General features: G+C 40.1%; 1 protein-coding gene across 1 annotated transcript; it reads left to right on the plus strand.

Moving 5' to 3' along the window:
• The first annotated feature begins 16 nt into the window (after positions 1-16).
• MRPL37 (mitochondrial ribosomal protein L37) lies at positions 17-7,295 on the plus strand. The gene is made up of 7 exons (XM_044430015.1): positions 17-483; positions 1,257-1,440; positions 3,442-3,557; positions 4,613-4,798; positions 5,047-5,198; positions 6,304-6,507; positions 7,091-7,295. The coding sequence occupies exons 1-7, from the start codon at positions 42-44 to the stop codon at positions 7,166-7,168; spliced, it is 1,362 nt and encodes a 453-aa protein (XP_044285950.1). The 5' UTR covers positions 17-41; the 3' UTR covers positions 7,169-7,295.
• The last annotated feature ends 9,519 nt before the right edge of the window (positions 7,296-16,814 follow it).

The following is a 16,814-nucleotide window of genomic DNA, read 5'->3' on the forward strand; positions in this document are numbered from 1 at the left end:
CTCCAGTCTTACCCGGCGTGCCTTGCGCGGGCGGAGGGGAAATGGCTGCGAGATGCTGCTCCTACGGAGGGTTGTCGGTGCTGCGGGAGGACGCGAGGATGCTGGCGCTACGCTGGCTCGCCAGGCGAGGGAAACGCTGGGCGCCCTGTGAACAACGCCGCACCAAATTCACCTACGGGCCGAAATTCCACCGCGGCCCGCTGCCTCGCACTCCCTGGACTGTCAGCGGGCCGCCGCCGGGTGTGCCGTTACCTTGGTACTTGCAGAAGGTGCCGTCGGTGCGAGAGCAGCTGCCTGAGCTTGACGTGGTGACGTATGAGGGGAAGCTGCACTACGTGCCATGGTTGGCCAAGCCGAATTTCCCGAAGTGGGAGCGAGGATGGCACGATCCCCGTCACAGTCGCGCCCCTCCCCCCGAGGAGATGCCTGCCTACAAGCAGCGGCCTTGCTACACATGTCACAAGCGGACTCGCCTGCTGGAAGGTGCTAGTGGCGCACGGGCTGATTCGACCGAGTAGTGGGCGTGACCTTGTCATACTTGTACATCCGTGTCCAGCTACACCAGCTTTTTCCAATCTGGTGGCCTCCAGATGCTTTGGTGTAGAACTCCCAGCTTTCTTGACCATTGAGCATGTTTGCTGGGGCTGATGGGAGGGTACCAGACTGGGGAATGCTGACCTAAACGTTAGCCAAATGGGTTGATGGGGAAGAAACTAAACTGATCAGGGTATGCCAATCCAATTACCCTAGTTAGGGTAGAAAAACAGAATTGGCCAGAGGTGAATTGAAGCCATGTGAAGAAATACGGTGAACTTCAGTTATTCACAACTGCCAATTTTAGATCCAATATTCATGGGTCATTGCTTTTTAAAAAAACAAATCTTTGGAAAATAACTATTCCATAAGTGTTGATAGTTATAACACTATTATATGCAGATAGATGTATAAAATGGATTTGTATGTTTGGGCATGTAGTGGCATATCTGCACTCATCAAAGTTGTGTGAATTAGTTATGCTCTGTGGAATAACTGTGGAACTTCCTTGTATTTCTTGTGGCATTTGCTAGGTATTCTTGGTCTTATGCAGTGGGGGTTTTTTGTCTCGAAATTGTTTCCTTCTCATTTTTCCTACTCCAGATTCTAACAGTATTATGGGAAATTATACTCTGTATAATTTTGCTCCATAGTAAAACAAATCATAATACAAAATATAATATGGAAAATATGCTCGAGTTTTATATTTTATTGACTTCTAGGTGTAAAGCAAGCATTGTGGCTAACCAAGACAAAGCTAATTGAAGGTTTACCACCCCAAATCCTTAGCATAATGAATGACACAGCTTATCAGTTGGAAGATCAGGATGAAAGAGTTCAAAATGCAATTCATCATGCATATTTCTGGGTTAACACTGATGCAGCTGTTGCAGAAGAAACCTACAGGTAAATATTTGACTTTTTCTTCTAGTTGGCTTCATCGTTGCTGGGGTCATGCTTTTTGTTTGTTATAATAGATGTGACTATAATTGGATGATAAAATTGTGGTTTTAAGTTGGTAATTTCCAACAGTGTATGTTTGAGAGAAATGAAATAAGGAATAGCAGAAGCAATCCTGCGGCCCCTAGACATTGTCTGAAAGATCATAGGATAGTTTGGCTTCCCAGCTCTGAAGCTAGAGACAGTGCTCTTGACTATAGAGTTGGTCAGAGCTCCAAACCCCTTGCAGCTTGCATGGAAAGAAATGTGCTGGTGGTTGTTCAAGGCTGGAAGTTGGCTAAAGCAGGTTTTGTGTTGAGAATAAGAGATTGGAGTGACTAGGTTACAAAGATAGCCTGAAGCCATTGCAGCCTCTTTCTCTTATAAAATGGTGTTGCTAGACAGCTGAAAATGGTCATCTAACAGAAATGTAAACTGGTAACATTGCCTCCATATGTCTCCTGCTCTTCATGGGAAGAATATGAGCTCCAAGTTGGAGGCACATGCTTATCTTCACAGGATAGTGCCCTAAAGTGTTCCAGGAGCCTGATGTACTTACCTGCAGAAGGAGCTGTCAATATCTGCTGTTGCTTCTTTCCAGTTGACAGTCCTGGATAGTGAGACAGGGCATTCTGCCTCACCTGTGTCTCCTGTGATCTGAGTGTCCAGTCATCCCTGATACAGAGAAGCAGCAGAATCACTCGCACTCAGATGACATTGCCTGTTGGGTTTGTCAGCCTGACTTTCTGTTTGTAGGGATTCAGTCATTGTGTCCTTACACAGTCACCTAAAAGTAAACCTTTTAATAAAAGTAACAATGAGTATGCATTCAGTGTTTTGTTTTTATGAAAGTAGCTTTTCTGTGATTTGGGAGAATTATTCTCATATTTTCAAGTGGAATGCTTTTTACTGTTGACCTGTTATGCCTGGCTTAAGGAGCTAAACTAGGAATTTGCTCCAAAATCCATAGTTTAATACGGTTATGAAGCTAACCAAAAGATCACCAAAAATGTGTGTTTTCGCATCTGGCATCTTTGAAAGCTCATAGCTTTTCTTGATCATATCATTGGCCCCATAAAGGTATCATGCTGATGTGGATTTTGGTATTGTCTTTCTGGGCACCTTACTTTTGCAGGCACTTGCTGCCATTAATAACTGTACTGTCAATGTGCATATGGTACAAAAGATATTTTCTGCTGCAAGGAGCATACAGTGTTAAATGTGAATGGGAAAAATTGGACATGGGAAACAAGGAAGGAAGGAGGCAGGGTAAACAGGAAGAAAGTATGGTTAACTTTAGTTATGCATACTTAGTTTGCACTACAGTTGAGCATGAGTGTTATAAGGTTATGCTGAAGCCTTCATGAAAAATTAGTTTGGAAGGTGGAATGTGGGGATTTTAGATAGAAATTCTTGTACCTTTTTTCCTAAATATAAACTAATAGAATAAGTCATGGACAGGGCTGTGTTCATTCTGTAATTCCATATAAGCGCAGAATGTAGTATTCTCCCCTGTAACCAAAAATAAAAGAATAAATCAAGTAAACACCCATGAATTATGCTTGTGATAGGATCTTGGTATCCTTGGTATGGAATCTTCGTGGCATAACACTGCTTGTGTATTGATACTGTATAGTAACTGTTGATGCTGTTAACACTTATGGGCTTAATAGTGGGTGCCTGGCATATCACTCATCTATGCTAAGTAACTGTCATCTTAACTTGTGTTTTTCCTTTGTAGATGCTATGATCATCCTTCCTCACATTGATGCCCATCAAATGTTTTCAACAACTCTCTTCAGCTCCAATAATGAGGAATGTTTGAGAGTTGTAGCCTAAAACATGTGAAGGGGACCAAACTGGGGAAAATAGCTATAAAGAATACATACAAATAAATATCCAGAAAATCTTGCTACATTGGAGCTTCTGGTTTGTGCCATTAGATCTAATTAAATTCTTGTTCTGAAGCCCTGTGCTGCTGGAAGACTTGCTTCACTTGTGCAGGTCCATGGCTGCTAAATATCCTTCACTTGCCAAAAGAATGATGGCTCAAGACTGCAACGTCACAGCATCATGGGAACGAGGTTAGTTAGCACTTTGTAGGCCTCTTTGTCTCTGCAGAATTGTTTTATGGCATGTTGGGTTGGGTTATAAGGAAGGTTCTGCAAAAGAATTAGAAGTCTAGAGATCTGTATCTTGAAATTCGTAATGCCACTAATGTAAAGTCACAATGTTTTCCATGTTGTGAGCAGTTTATTCTCTAAAGACTGTAGATTTGGAATAAGTAACAGAGGAGGAAATTGCATGGAGCAAATATAAATTGCCTTTTATCTGAAGAAAAAAATTACTGCACTTCAACCGCTCATGCGGCTATCAGGCATTGGAGCGGACTGTCCTTTACTATAATCCACTGTTCATAACGCAATATGTGTATATTGGATACCAATGCATGTATATTTAGCAGGACATTAATGTAATATACTTCTCAATAATTCATGTTCTTAAAATATTTGGGGAACATAAATATTAAATGAGATTTTTAAAAGCCCTTACTAAAAATAATACTGGGGTTTGATTAATGGATACAGGGTGTTTTGGCCATGATCCTCTGGATGAGAAGGAAAGTTGTGAATTGAAGTTTGAGTTCAGGGTGTTTTTTACTTTGTTTTGGTTCATCTTAATTCTTAGAAAAGCTGGGGAAAGTAGCGCTAGGGAAATTAGCTAATATTTCAGTGGTTCTTTTGTGTCACTTAGTGTTTTCTTTGATACCAGTTATTCCCAAAATAAAAGGACAGTTTCTCAGTTCTTTATATGCAGTTTGGAAGGTAATTTTCATGGGAACGGCTACTAGAAATATTGCTGTACCACTGTATGTGAGGGGTTCTGTATTGAATTGTGGCTTCTAACAAGTACATTAGCATGCAGGAAGGGTGAATTCTCATTTACCTAAGACATGAAGGAGTACCAGCATTTATTATTCAGCAGAGGTGGTGAATCCAGTACTGGTGGTTTACAAGCCCCTGCTACAGCATAGTTCTACTGAAAACAGCACCTGTTGGTTGGGAGTTTTGTATGCTACCGCATAACAAAGTTGTCTGCATAGCTTACAATAACATAACTTACTTGCTTTCCTTTCTAGAATCTGTTCTTCTTCAGGTTTGTGGCCCAGGTGGGAAGCTTGTGAATGCAAAGACTCCTCTACCACCTATAGCCTCCAAAGATGAGGTACTCGCCACTGAGAATCACATTTTAGAAACCTTTCATCCTATTTCGCCTCTGATTGACCTTCAAGAGGTTAATGTATATGAGACAAAAAACGATACAGGTAAATTTCAGGGAAATTACAGGATATAAGCAGGAACTTGCTATGTACTTCATAAATTATTATTATGGGTGAGATGGTTCCATGTGAGAGAAGAGTTGACTGACTAAAGCTGATTGAATTGAGTATTGACTACTGAAGTATCAGGAATCTCAGTTGTGGTTCAGAAATATGATCATGTTTCAGTTGTCTTATTTCTTTAGCAATGAGCAATGAAACAGTGCTAAATTATCACCTGATTTATACCTTAGGTTTTCAAGAAGGTTACCCATATCCTTATGCTCACACTATATACTTTCCTGGGTCTGGTAAAATACCTAGAATGCGACCTGAACAGCTCCGGGCCAATATGATGATGTTTGCCTTTGGGAGTGCACTGGCCAAGGCTAAGAGACTGTATGGGGTAAGACATATTAAGATTAAAAACATGACTTAAATTATCCTAGAATCAGGAGGTGGTGGTCACTTTCTTCCAAACATGTCATTAACACAGTGGTTCCAAGTTTGGAAGGAAAAAATTCTTTTTGCTTTCTAGTTCTCTGTGAACACATCCCACATGGAAGTTGTTTATGCCTCTGGCTTGGTGCTTTGGCATGAAAAGTAGAAAGATGAGAGGTAACACTTTTGAAATGTGCTGTGAGCTGCACAGCCCCTACTGTACCTACATTTTTTTGGTCAGCTTTGCTGGTTGTAGCAAATAAAGTGATATTGAATAGCAAATTCATGCTGTTAACTTATGCTGTCATTGTGATCCTGAGCAGGCATGAGCTTCATAAACACTCAAAGATACTCTTCAAATGTGATAGGACATAGAATAATTACTTTTGTATACTTAGGATCCTTGAACACCATAGGCGGAAACCCTATTTGCAGTTAATTGAAATTTCAGGTTATTCCTTGGAGATGACAAGGGTCCTTTTTCAATCCCTGTAGCTATTGTAGAGATTGGGTTTGGCCTTTGACTAATCCTGAGTAGGTCCTGCATCCCTAAAGTCATATTAGACTTCAGCTATCAAAACAGTGACACAGCACTTGTGTTGGGATGAATGCAAGTGGTAGGATGAATAACTGTCCATATCCAGCATGCTGGCCTATCAGAATACTTCCCTGGCAGCAGCTTGTGGCCACATGTCTGCACTAATTTCAAATCATTCCAGTTTCTTTTTTTATGTTTTTGTATCCTGTTCTCCCACCTGTGCCCCCCCCCCCCGGCTGTCCACATAGACAGACCATGGAAGCAAATAGTAGTATACAATCTTAATGTATTTAAGTGCAATAGATATTATATGACAGAGCTTGAAATTTCATTTGGTACAATCATGTAAGCGACAGGGGCATAGACATGCCTTTCATCTATATTATGGTAAAATATAAACAAAATTGATCTAATTCAATTCATTCAGTTTTATCTGTTTTTATACTGCATGATGTGTCTGTCTTGATCAAAGGTAACATTCAGTTTGTCATGTAGCTTTTACCTTTCTATTCTCTTCCTTGCTTGTTACTAGGATGAACCCATGGTCTTGGAGAAACCCATTGTTGTTCAGAGTATTGGTTCAGATGGCCTGTGTTTTCAGTTCATGATCTTCCAGTTGAATACAACGGATCTAAATCCTAGCATTGGTGTTAAAAACCTAGTCTGGATTGATGCAGATCAGTTTCTGTATGAGGATTACCTGACTGAGCCAGAAACCAAGCATAACGTTGTCGTGGTATGTTCCTTAAAGTGAAATTGCTTGTTGATCAAGTAACCACCCATAGAACATAAGCTCTGGCTTGACAGATAAGTTGAAAAACTTATTTATGAGGATGATACGAGTAAACTTGAATTGAAAGTGAGAATATATATTTCTTTTAAACAAGAAGCCCTAGAAGTCATGAGTTTAAATTCTTAACAGTGCTAGAGTGCTAACTATCCGGCATCAAACTATATTAGCCCACATATTTCATTATACCGCATTTCACCCAGAAGTGAGCAGGACACACCTTGAATTTCACATTCCACCTAGGTGCTTTAAAGCAAGATGTTTGGAATCATGACTCCTATAACTCCTGACCATGCTGGAGTTGTAGTCTAAAACACTTGTAGGACACCTGTTGTGATTGGTTGAAGCCTGGCTCTGACAGCACAACTCCAAGATATCCAGTTGAAAAAAAAAGATGTAACATACCCTCCCCTGAAACAAAAGAAACCCTTGTTTCTTGAATGGCAAGCGTAACAGTAGACCATTAAGACAGTGTATTTTTACTTGCTCTATATGCCAGACATTGAAAATCCAGATCTTCTCTTTACAGGTTCCTGCTGGAGTGTATCACTATCATCCAGATACATTCAAGAAGTTCCTGGCATTCTACTTACATGGTGTTGTATGATCAGGCCTTTCAAGGAATATGAATTTAATCTGCATTTGCCATCTTTTCCATAATAATACGCTTACAGTATAGTTAAGTGTTAGAGGCTATTTAATTTTCTAAAATAAACTTTCTTTTTAAAAATACATGTAATAGTATTTTAGCCTCTTGTCTCTAAATACTGACTGTCTTTAAATAACTAGCATGAGCACTACCATTCATTGCAAGATAAGTTGCTTGAGAAGAAAGGGTGCAAAGGTGCACCTCTTGCTGGGCTTGGGGCTAAACATAGTGGGACTAATAGTTTTCTTTTAAATAGTTAACTCCCTTTCCTCTCGTATGGTCTCTTGGTCTAGTGTTCTAAATATAACTAGAGTTGATAATGGTCAAGCAAACCTCTTCATTAGCATTTGCTTAATTTTGAATCCTTGGGTATAGGTAAAAATTCAAGATCTTTGAGAAAGCCAGGCTGTTTTTGTTTTTACCATATTCTCAAGAAAATGCAGTTGTGGAGTAGGGGACATTTCTAAAAGATGATGCTGGGGGAGGGGGGAAGATTAATTTAAAAACAATGCAGGAGTTTCAAATTAAGAATGTCAGATGGGAAGTTGCAATTCTTACAACAATATATAATTGGTTTCTAAAATTGCCATTTAGCTACTTTTAAACCCTTCAGTTCAATGTAAACACCCATTTTCAAAAGGCTGGGGTGGAGAAATCTAAACATCACAAAGCACAATTGTATATATTATCCAGCACACAGAAGAACAAATCTTGCTGAAACACAATCAACATGGCTTAAGCAATTGGAATCATCCACAAGTAAACCTAGCAGGCATGGGATAAGAGGACAGGTGAATAGTAAGAAAGCTAAGCTTACCCATGACACCAATTAGTGAAGATGTAAAAACAAAAGCTGACTATGAAGAGCTCCGAAAGGGTGTCTCCAGACTCTGACTTTGATTTAGTGTAAGGTATCTGTTTCAGATATTTCTTACATACACACTCTTTAGAGCTGAAGAAGTGTAACTCATGGGAAGAGAGATCATAAGTTATGGTAGATGACTACCAAAAACACTTATGTGAGCGTGAGAAGGGCAAATTAAGAAAGTGTTGGAAAATAAATTGGTAGTATTGCAGCGCCTGCATATGAAGTTACAATGCTTGGAATAGAATAACACCCCAACTGAAAAAGAATATTGGAGTGTTTGGGCACTGCAGGAAAGGGCATTCATGGTAAGAACTGGAGCCAAGCACCTCTTGTTATAAGGACAAACTTGCTAATATAGAAAAGAGTAATGAGATATTTATTAAATTCCTATCCTACCTATTAGCCAAATTGACTCTCTGGGCCAGATAGAAATAGGTGGAATAAATAGGAATTCATGAAATTTTGCATGGCTTGGACAATGTTAATAATTTTTGTTTCATCATACTAGACTTGGGGTTACCCAATGCAATTAACAAATAGCAAGTTCAGGACAACTTGCTGACAAGATATGATGGCCACTAGATTACATGGGTTTAAAAATTAAACAGAATTATGTCAATGGCTACTAGTAATCATGTTTGTGCTCTCTAGGTGATGCTTTCCCAACCTGGTGCCCACCAGATGTCTTGACTCCATTCTCATTGGCCCTAGCAACAGTGATTAGAAATGCTGTAGTCTGAAACCTCTGGAGGGCACCAGGTTGAAGAAAGCTCTCTCTGCTGAAATGACTCTGAGGTCATCCAATATAGGGAACAAAACCAGGAAAGAGCTAATTCATTTATGTCCTGCTTATATTATAGGCTTCCCAAAGGAAGCTGGTTGGGCACTATATGCTACCATCTGGCAGAGTAGATCTTTTGGTGTAATCTAATAATGCTCTCAGATGACAGAGCAGAAAGAATCTCCAGAATTCTGTGGCTTGCTACATCACTGTGCTGTTGCTTCTAGAACAGACTTCCCCAGTTGCTTTCCAGCTGCTTTGAACTTTCTCCCAGCAGCCTCTGCCAACATAGAAATGTTCAGGAATGTTGAGAGCTGTTAATACATCCAGAGAACATCCAGTTGGGCTAGGCTATTCTAGAGCAATCTCCGTTTAGTAGTCGAAACCTGCAAAGAAAAGCATGCATCTGAAAAGTGAGAGAACCCCTAAGGTGATTCTTTGTTATAAGTTGATCCACATTCCTACAGCATGCTTTTGGTCTAAGAAAGTGGAAGCAAACTATTGGCAAAACCAATTCTGAGATGCTACTGAAGCCTTCCTCAAACTTCAGGTCCACGAGATGTATTAGACCGGAACACTCATAATTCCCAGCCATGGTCCATGCTAGCTGGGAAACGAGAGCTGCACCTTCAACACACCAGGAAGGCACCATGTTCAGTAAGTGGTTTACTGAAAAACTATGTACCAGAAAACACATTTCCAATTGAAATGTGCTTTTACATAAATGATACCATGTGTTTGTCCAAAATAGATAATCCATTTAGGCATTGTTGAATTTGTGGTATTCGTATGTAGCTGGAAAACAGCTTGCTTTACCACCTCTTGTAGCTAATATAGTAGATACAGGAGACTTCCAATATGCTAGTGGTAGAGTTTCACTTAGGGCTGCCAACAGCAACTGCTTGTTGAAGCTGGGTACGCAATTTCAGCACACCACAGGCCTTCACAACCGGCATGCTTCAGCCTGCAGGACTGGGTGGATTTTAACAAATGTAAAACTGCTTCATGATACAGCTAGGGCACCTGGGAGATTTTAAGCTTGCATGATGGCAGCACTTGCCAAGCCCTCAGTGGTAGCTAGAAAGCTAGCAGACAATTGATACATAAGCTGTACTGCTATACAAGGGAGACCTGGCTGAGCTGTTTGTGTCTTCTAGATATGAAAAGAAACACATCAACAAAACCACCAGGAACCATCTGTATTCTCAACACGCCTCTCCACCCTCTTGTTTCCCTCTGTTATGAGCACAGACAAATACTCTCTCCTCCTACAGTTTCTATACTATGGTGACAATTCTAAGGCTAGGCCCCAGGGACCTGCCAGAGTGTTTGTGATAGGCTTTTGAAGCTGCTCCCACTGGTTGATCTCTTTGTCTGAACTGCGGCAACAGGTATGCACGGCTCAGATAAAATACTGTGCATGATGAAGTCTTTATGCAGTTCAAGGGGAGAATTGTTTCTTAAACAGCAGGTTTTCTTGATGTGAGGCTAGTATGAAATCAAATGCTACAGGCTGTGCTAATAGCTCTACCAGGGGTTTGCATGTGCCCACAGACAACTCAGTCTCCAGTTGCACACATTCTGCTTGCATTTAAACTGGCAGAAAAAGGATAATCTAGTTCAATATGCATTCATTTATTACAACAGAATTAGTCTGTCATTCTCATCTAGTTTAAGATTGGCTTGGGTCAGGCTCTTGATTACTTATCATATATAGGCTCAGAGCTAGGCAGGGCAATGAAATAAAATGAACATATGCCAACAGTGGCTGATGCTGAGAGAGGTAATTCTAGCACCCAGTTCCAGGTTTCTCTTGCCCATGTTTCATTTTGTCTTTTTCTAAATCCACCTCAGAATATTACTAGTGGGATTACCTTAAATTACTAGTGGGATTGGCTGGTGCCAGCATGACTGACATCAAACTTAGTTCTTTTGCATCTTCTTGGGCCGCATATAAACACAATTCAGTAGCTTTCTCTACTGCAAACTTTCAGTTCCTTGCATATGAAAACTATATTCCAGCAGGCACCTTCACTGCAAAGCCTCTTACCATCAGCACCTAACCCAAAATTTTGTGGCAAAACATCTTACAGAATTCTGGAAATCATATAGTAGGGAATAAATACAGAGCTCTGATTTCTTAGATATTTTTCTGGTGAGATGTAGCCATTATAATTTTGGGGAGTGCTTATGACGATGATAAATTATTCTCCCTTTGGTCATTAATACACTGGCGTGAACTGAACATAATTAGGAATCTCAAAAATATTTCAAAAGCAAGAGGAGTACCAACTACACCACACAGGCTTGGCCACAGGGGCCCTGCTAAACATCTGGCCAGCGGAAATTCCAACAGCTGCATGCTGGCTGGCACAAGAGAGAGATTGCATGCTGGTGTGCATGAGAGAAAGACTGGCTGTAGAAGCAGTGGTTTCAGTGACTCACTCCCCTGTGGCCATTAAACTTGTGGTCTAGGATTAAAAGATTATGAGAATGGAATCTGAGCATGTCCTTTAGGATTCAGAGAAAACACCTGCAACTGCATTTAGCCTCTACAAGTAGACCAAGGGCTGAGGCAGGGCTTAGGCCTTGTCAACAGCTCTAAAAATGAAAAGCATCTGTACATACTGCACATCAACGGTCTTTGGCTGCTGCTAATTGTTGCTTATAAGTGGATGACCAGGTGTTTAAGCAATACATTGCTTAGGAAGAGAAACGGAATTGCAAAGCTTGCATCTTCAAAGCATATGATTCCAAGATTGATAATTACATCTAATACTAATAAATATTAAGTAGCAATAATTCCCCATTGTGCTTACAAAAAGGGACAGAATGCTTGGAACTAAAAGCTCAAAATCACAAGCATTTAAGGCCATCTGGCTTTCTATCTAGATATGAGTAGCATACAATGTTAGTTTTACCTAAGAGAAAACCTATTGAAATGAATGAGATTTAAGTTTGATTTATATCATTAACAACCCTATGAAGTAGTTGGATTGTTACAAAGATACTGCTTTATTTGTTTGCTGTGGGAATGGGGGTGTTAATGATAACTACAAATCAGGAGTTAAGTAATTACCTGACATACCAAAAGGAGGAAATTGGAAGTCAGTATTCTATAACACATCATTAGCTATTTGATAAGTGACTTATGTACATGAATATACCAATTCTTATCCATAAAGTGCAAGAAAAGTATAAGTCAATTGTATAAAGAATGCAGGCATACCTTTCTGAAGAATCCCAAACCACGTATGATTTTTAGCAAGTTCCTGTCACATTGTCTTTGGAGAAAGTTTATTTTCAATGCCATAACCAATCACAGTGGAACACACTGGGCTGATTCACTTAATCAAACAAGCCATGGCTTGCTTGAGCGTTGTTTCCTCTCAAGCCATGCCATCCAAGCCTGGACAGTACAAGCTGAACCCTGGCTGCTAATTAGGGAAATGGCAGCTGGCACACACTTATCTGACCACGCAAGCAGAGTCACTGTGATTGTTTCTTCATCATGCGTGTACACAGTCCTTTAGACTGGAGTGGATCTTATGAAACTCCACAGATTCCTGATAGGCAGACATGGCCTGGTTTCGTAAGAAATTACAGCTGATAGAAGTTACAGTAGGTGTCCTCTTTTACAGCTTGAAGGATTGTCCTGTTCAATTGCAGTTTAAAAAAATGCAGGATAAAGGTTGGGTCTCCAACCTTTTGAATTGGTGGGCACATTTTGAATGTTGACGGTGTCATATGGCTGTTCTCATAAAATAGCCAGCATGGAGGGGACCTGCTCATTAATAAAATGGCTATGCAGGACCTGGCTGATCACAAAACACTCATTTCCTAGAAGGTAAACTAGTTACACAAAAAGTAACCATGTAGAAGACAGAGTGAGCTTTAAAATGCAAAGCCACTCTTTTCAACCCAAATAAAGATGGCGCTAAGGTAGACATTTGGTGTTTTCCTGGCTGTTGTGCAGTTTTTCCCCCTTCTAAAATGTCTGAAGTGCCTCTCTGAAGGCTTAGTTACTAGTGCTTTAAGCTAAAATATGCTGACATTTTGAAGCTGCTTCTTTTGCCTTCACTCCCAACCACCATTGGAATGTCACCCCCAATAGCTTCTCTGAAGTGTTCAACAAGGTTGCACAAGGTTCAACACTCCTTATTTAGCTACAGATACCCTCCCCTCCTGATGCATTTGCATCACTCAGGGTGGCTTACAATTAAAACAAAACCTGATACAATAAATAGCAGCATAAAAAACAGGAACAGGCTCTCAAAGAAACTATTATATGATGAGGGTTTACCATGTAAAAGGTATCTACCCTGCAAGACAAGTGGTTGCTAAAACTGGAACATCTTAATTAGTTGGTGAAAAATAGCAAGAGATGTGTCAAACAGATCTCACAAGTTAGGCATCCCATGATCAACCTTTTACAAAGGCTACCTTCCTTTTTTTCCTTGACCGATTGTTCTCACCTATGGGTGGCACATAGAGATTAACATAGGAAAAGACTGCTCCTTGGGTACCAGGACTTGAGACATTTATGGCTCTAAGGGAAACACCTTTACATTGAAAGATAGAATATAAAGCAGTAAGTAAATTTTTAAAAGACATTCCTACAGCATCAGGTCAGAATGGTGGAAAATCCATCCACAAAAGTCAAGCTGATTGCGATGTCAAAGAACTCCCCACCCTACCCCACATTCCAACCAGCAAGGCAGACCTGGCAGCCAAATTGCTAGCATGTGCAAACTGTATGGAAGTCAGGCTCACAATGCTAAAAAGTGCTGCAGCAGTATGACTGCTCCTTTTACATTACTTCTTTCTTCACACTTGGGCCCATCATTTGGGGAATGCCAAAACTAACCTGTTCAATACCTTTGAAAAATACTGTATCATAAACACATACACCTCTTAAAATGTTTAGGAAGCTTTACATGTGGATATAAGGACAGAAATAGTGTTAATTGAACATGAAGTGGGATTTTTAACTTGACTGCTAACTATACAAGAAAATAATTTCACTTTCGTTGCTCCAAAGAAATGGAAACGTTTTTCTTTGCAAGGTTGCATATGTGCAATAGCACTAGCATGTACAGCAGAGGTGCAGAACCTCTTTCAGTTTGTGGGCCGCATACCAACAATGGTCAGGATGAAAATTTAAAAAGGGGCAGGGCTAAACCACTAAGCAGGTCAGCTTATTTTAATTTAATGTTTGTGGCAAGTAACTAAGCCTTAGGGGAGGCATGCTGATGTTTTAGAATTAGGTGAAACTACACAGAAGCTGGGAAATCATCAATATGATTATGATTGATAGGTGGGGGGGATAGGAGTGTGGTCCTCTAGGGAATCCCTGGGGTTTACTGAAAGATTTAAGTGGAGGGTAGCTCAAGATTTGACTATAGCAATATTCATAAATGATTGATGCTTTTAATATCCAAGTGAGATTTAGGTTTTATATAAATGGACTTAGACAATGTGCAATAAATTTATATTTTCCTTTTAATTTTTATGTCTTTTCTGAACCATCTTGTTGTAACGCATGCAGAAAAGTAACTTTAATGACTATGACTTTGGCAACCAAAATAAAATAAATAGCAACTTCTATAAATGTCACACAGCCCTTGGCCTGCACTGGGGGTGGTGTTGGTGAGAGGACTCACAAACTGGGGATAAATCAGATTGAAATCATGTGAATTTTACTGTATATACCATGTGGCCTTATGGGACTGGTCTGATTCTAAAAGTACCCATCAGATTTTCTCCATCTGTTGTAATCAGGGTATGCCTATTACACAAGTCTGCAATTTTATCAATACTAATACAGGATTTGGAACAGACAATAATATTTAATGTTTTCAGAATGTCAGGTGGAGGATATGTTAAGCTCACTTAAATTAGAAATAAGGGATTAAAAATGTGCATGGCAAATGGGAAGAAGGGTTTGAAATCCTGACCTGTAGAAACTGAACTGTTGCACTAGCATTTGTCAGCTGGTTTGCTCCCTAACCGTTGTCTGGATTCACTTGTGCATGTAGGCCATTTGCCTTTCTACATGTAAAGGAATCAACATGTATGCAACATGACCTGTAGACAAAACCCTGTGTGTAAAAATACTTTGGACAGTTGGTCAGATCTGGGGGTCCTCTTGGTAGAGAGCCAGAAGGCTTCCTGAGGAGTACCAATTTGCTTGGGAATCATATTGTGGGCCTGTTTTTGTGTTGGCTAGCAAACTGCTGTTTAGAATAGATTCTAGCACTGAAAAGCAAGTGTAGTATTTTTATTCCATACATTTGGCAACTTCTCACACTGCTGGATGTAGAAGGACCAAGACCATTGCAAAATTTTTAAAAAGCACAGCATATCAGACTTGATCTTTGGGATTCTTTCCTCCTATGACAAGGCCAGTAGCCGAGTATCCCAGTTTTAAGATTATTCATCACCATCATCGGGAAACATTTCCACACCACAGAAAAGCTGCTGCTGAGAAGTAATCACCATGGGAGCACCAGCTGTTGCCCTGGATCAACTCCAAAAGAGCAGCCTCCAAAGACATCATTATTATGTAACACCCTTCCTCATCCCAGCATCTTTCCGACGGTTTGGACTTCAGCTCCCAGGATACCTGACCTCTAACTATGCTTCCTTGGAATTATAGAAAATTCAGTCCAATATACTGGTGGACACCATGTTAGGGAAGGTTGCTCTAGCAGCAACCTGCACAGAACTGCACACAACTGCACAATTGGCCAGCTTGTTCCAAAATTACTGCCAACTGACAGCCATGCCTCTTGTGCACTGGAAGAGAGTCACAAAATAACTACCAAGTGTAGGCATATAGGATTAGCAACTTTCATATATACCTTTGCAAGTCTGCTCATCTGTATACATTCATTAGATAACGTATTTTGCATGTGAATTCCTGGCTCAACAGGACTATTTTGGACTCCCCCCCGACAAAACAAACAGTGATTATATTTCTTTGAGCAGCATATTCCCATGCCATGTCACAAGCTACTTGTGAAACTCCCTTTAAATTTCAAGAAGGGCTAGGAAAAGGAGAAGTGTAGTTTGAAGACAAGATCGAAGTTCTCTCAAGCTACACTGAATTAATTACATGGTCCATTGAATCCAACCTGCAGAATTAGAAATACTAGAGGATCCGAGGTTACAGTACCCTTGGATTAAAATACCCTTTCTTCACAAGCATTAAGGTGCCACCATGGATACACTGGTCATCCAAATTTTACATGAATGTAATGACCTTATTGCAACAATGCCACAAAGATTGCAAAACAGTTAGTTTATACAGTTATATGTATTTTATATTGTTATTTATGTATTTTATTTATTTGTAAGCCACCCCGAGGCTTCGGTGAATGGGGCGGCCTAGAAATTTTCTAAATAAATAAATAAATAAATAATAAAACTACAGGTTATTGTCCTCCTTGGCCAAGTGGTATTAATCTCTATTTCACAGTATGTTGTATTCCTGCTCCTCTTGAATATCTAATAGAAAGGTACACTGAAGTTTTTACTTCTTAAAGAACATAGGTGCTCTGTCTGGAGGTCTGAAGATATGTAAAGATGTAATAACGAGAATTACAAGCACCTATTTCTAGGAGAAGAATTAGAAACACTTAAAATTGCTGCCACAATCTTGCCCTACAGAGAGATTCTTTTACTGACAAATATTATACAGTTCAAGTTACCCTTTCTTTTTGCCTTCAGTAGCAAGGAAGCGATGTGCTTAAATCTGTGGAAAGGAATGTGAGGCTGGACTCTAAAATTCAACAAACCTATTAGGTCTGTAAGGGGCAGTAAGCTGTGTCTTCAGAATGAGAATGTGATCAAGGGCCATATGCTCTCTGTGCCAGGGCTTCTGAACTCACTGCAGTCATGAGAAGCAGACGACAGCTCCTACGGCAAATCACCAGTAACAAGCAGCAAGGGAC

The sequence above is a fragment of the Varanus komodoensis genome, unplaced genomic scaffold (assembly GCF_004798865.1).
Source record: "Varanus komodoensis strain SLA01 unplaced genomic scaffold, ASM479886v1 scaffold20_1, whole genome shotgun sequence".
Taxonomy (NCBI): Eukaryota; Metazoa; Chordata; class Lepidosauria; order Squamata; family Varanidae; genus Varanus; species Varanus komodoensis.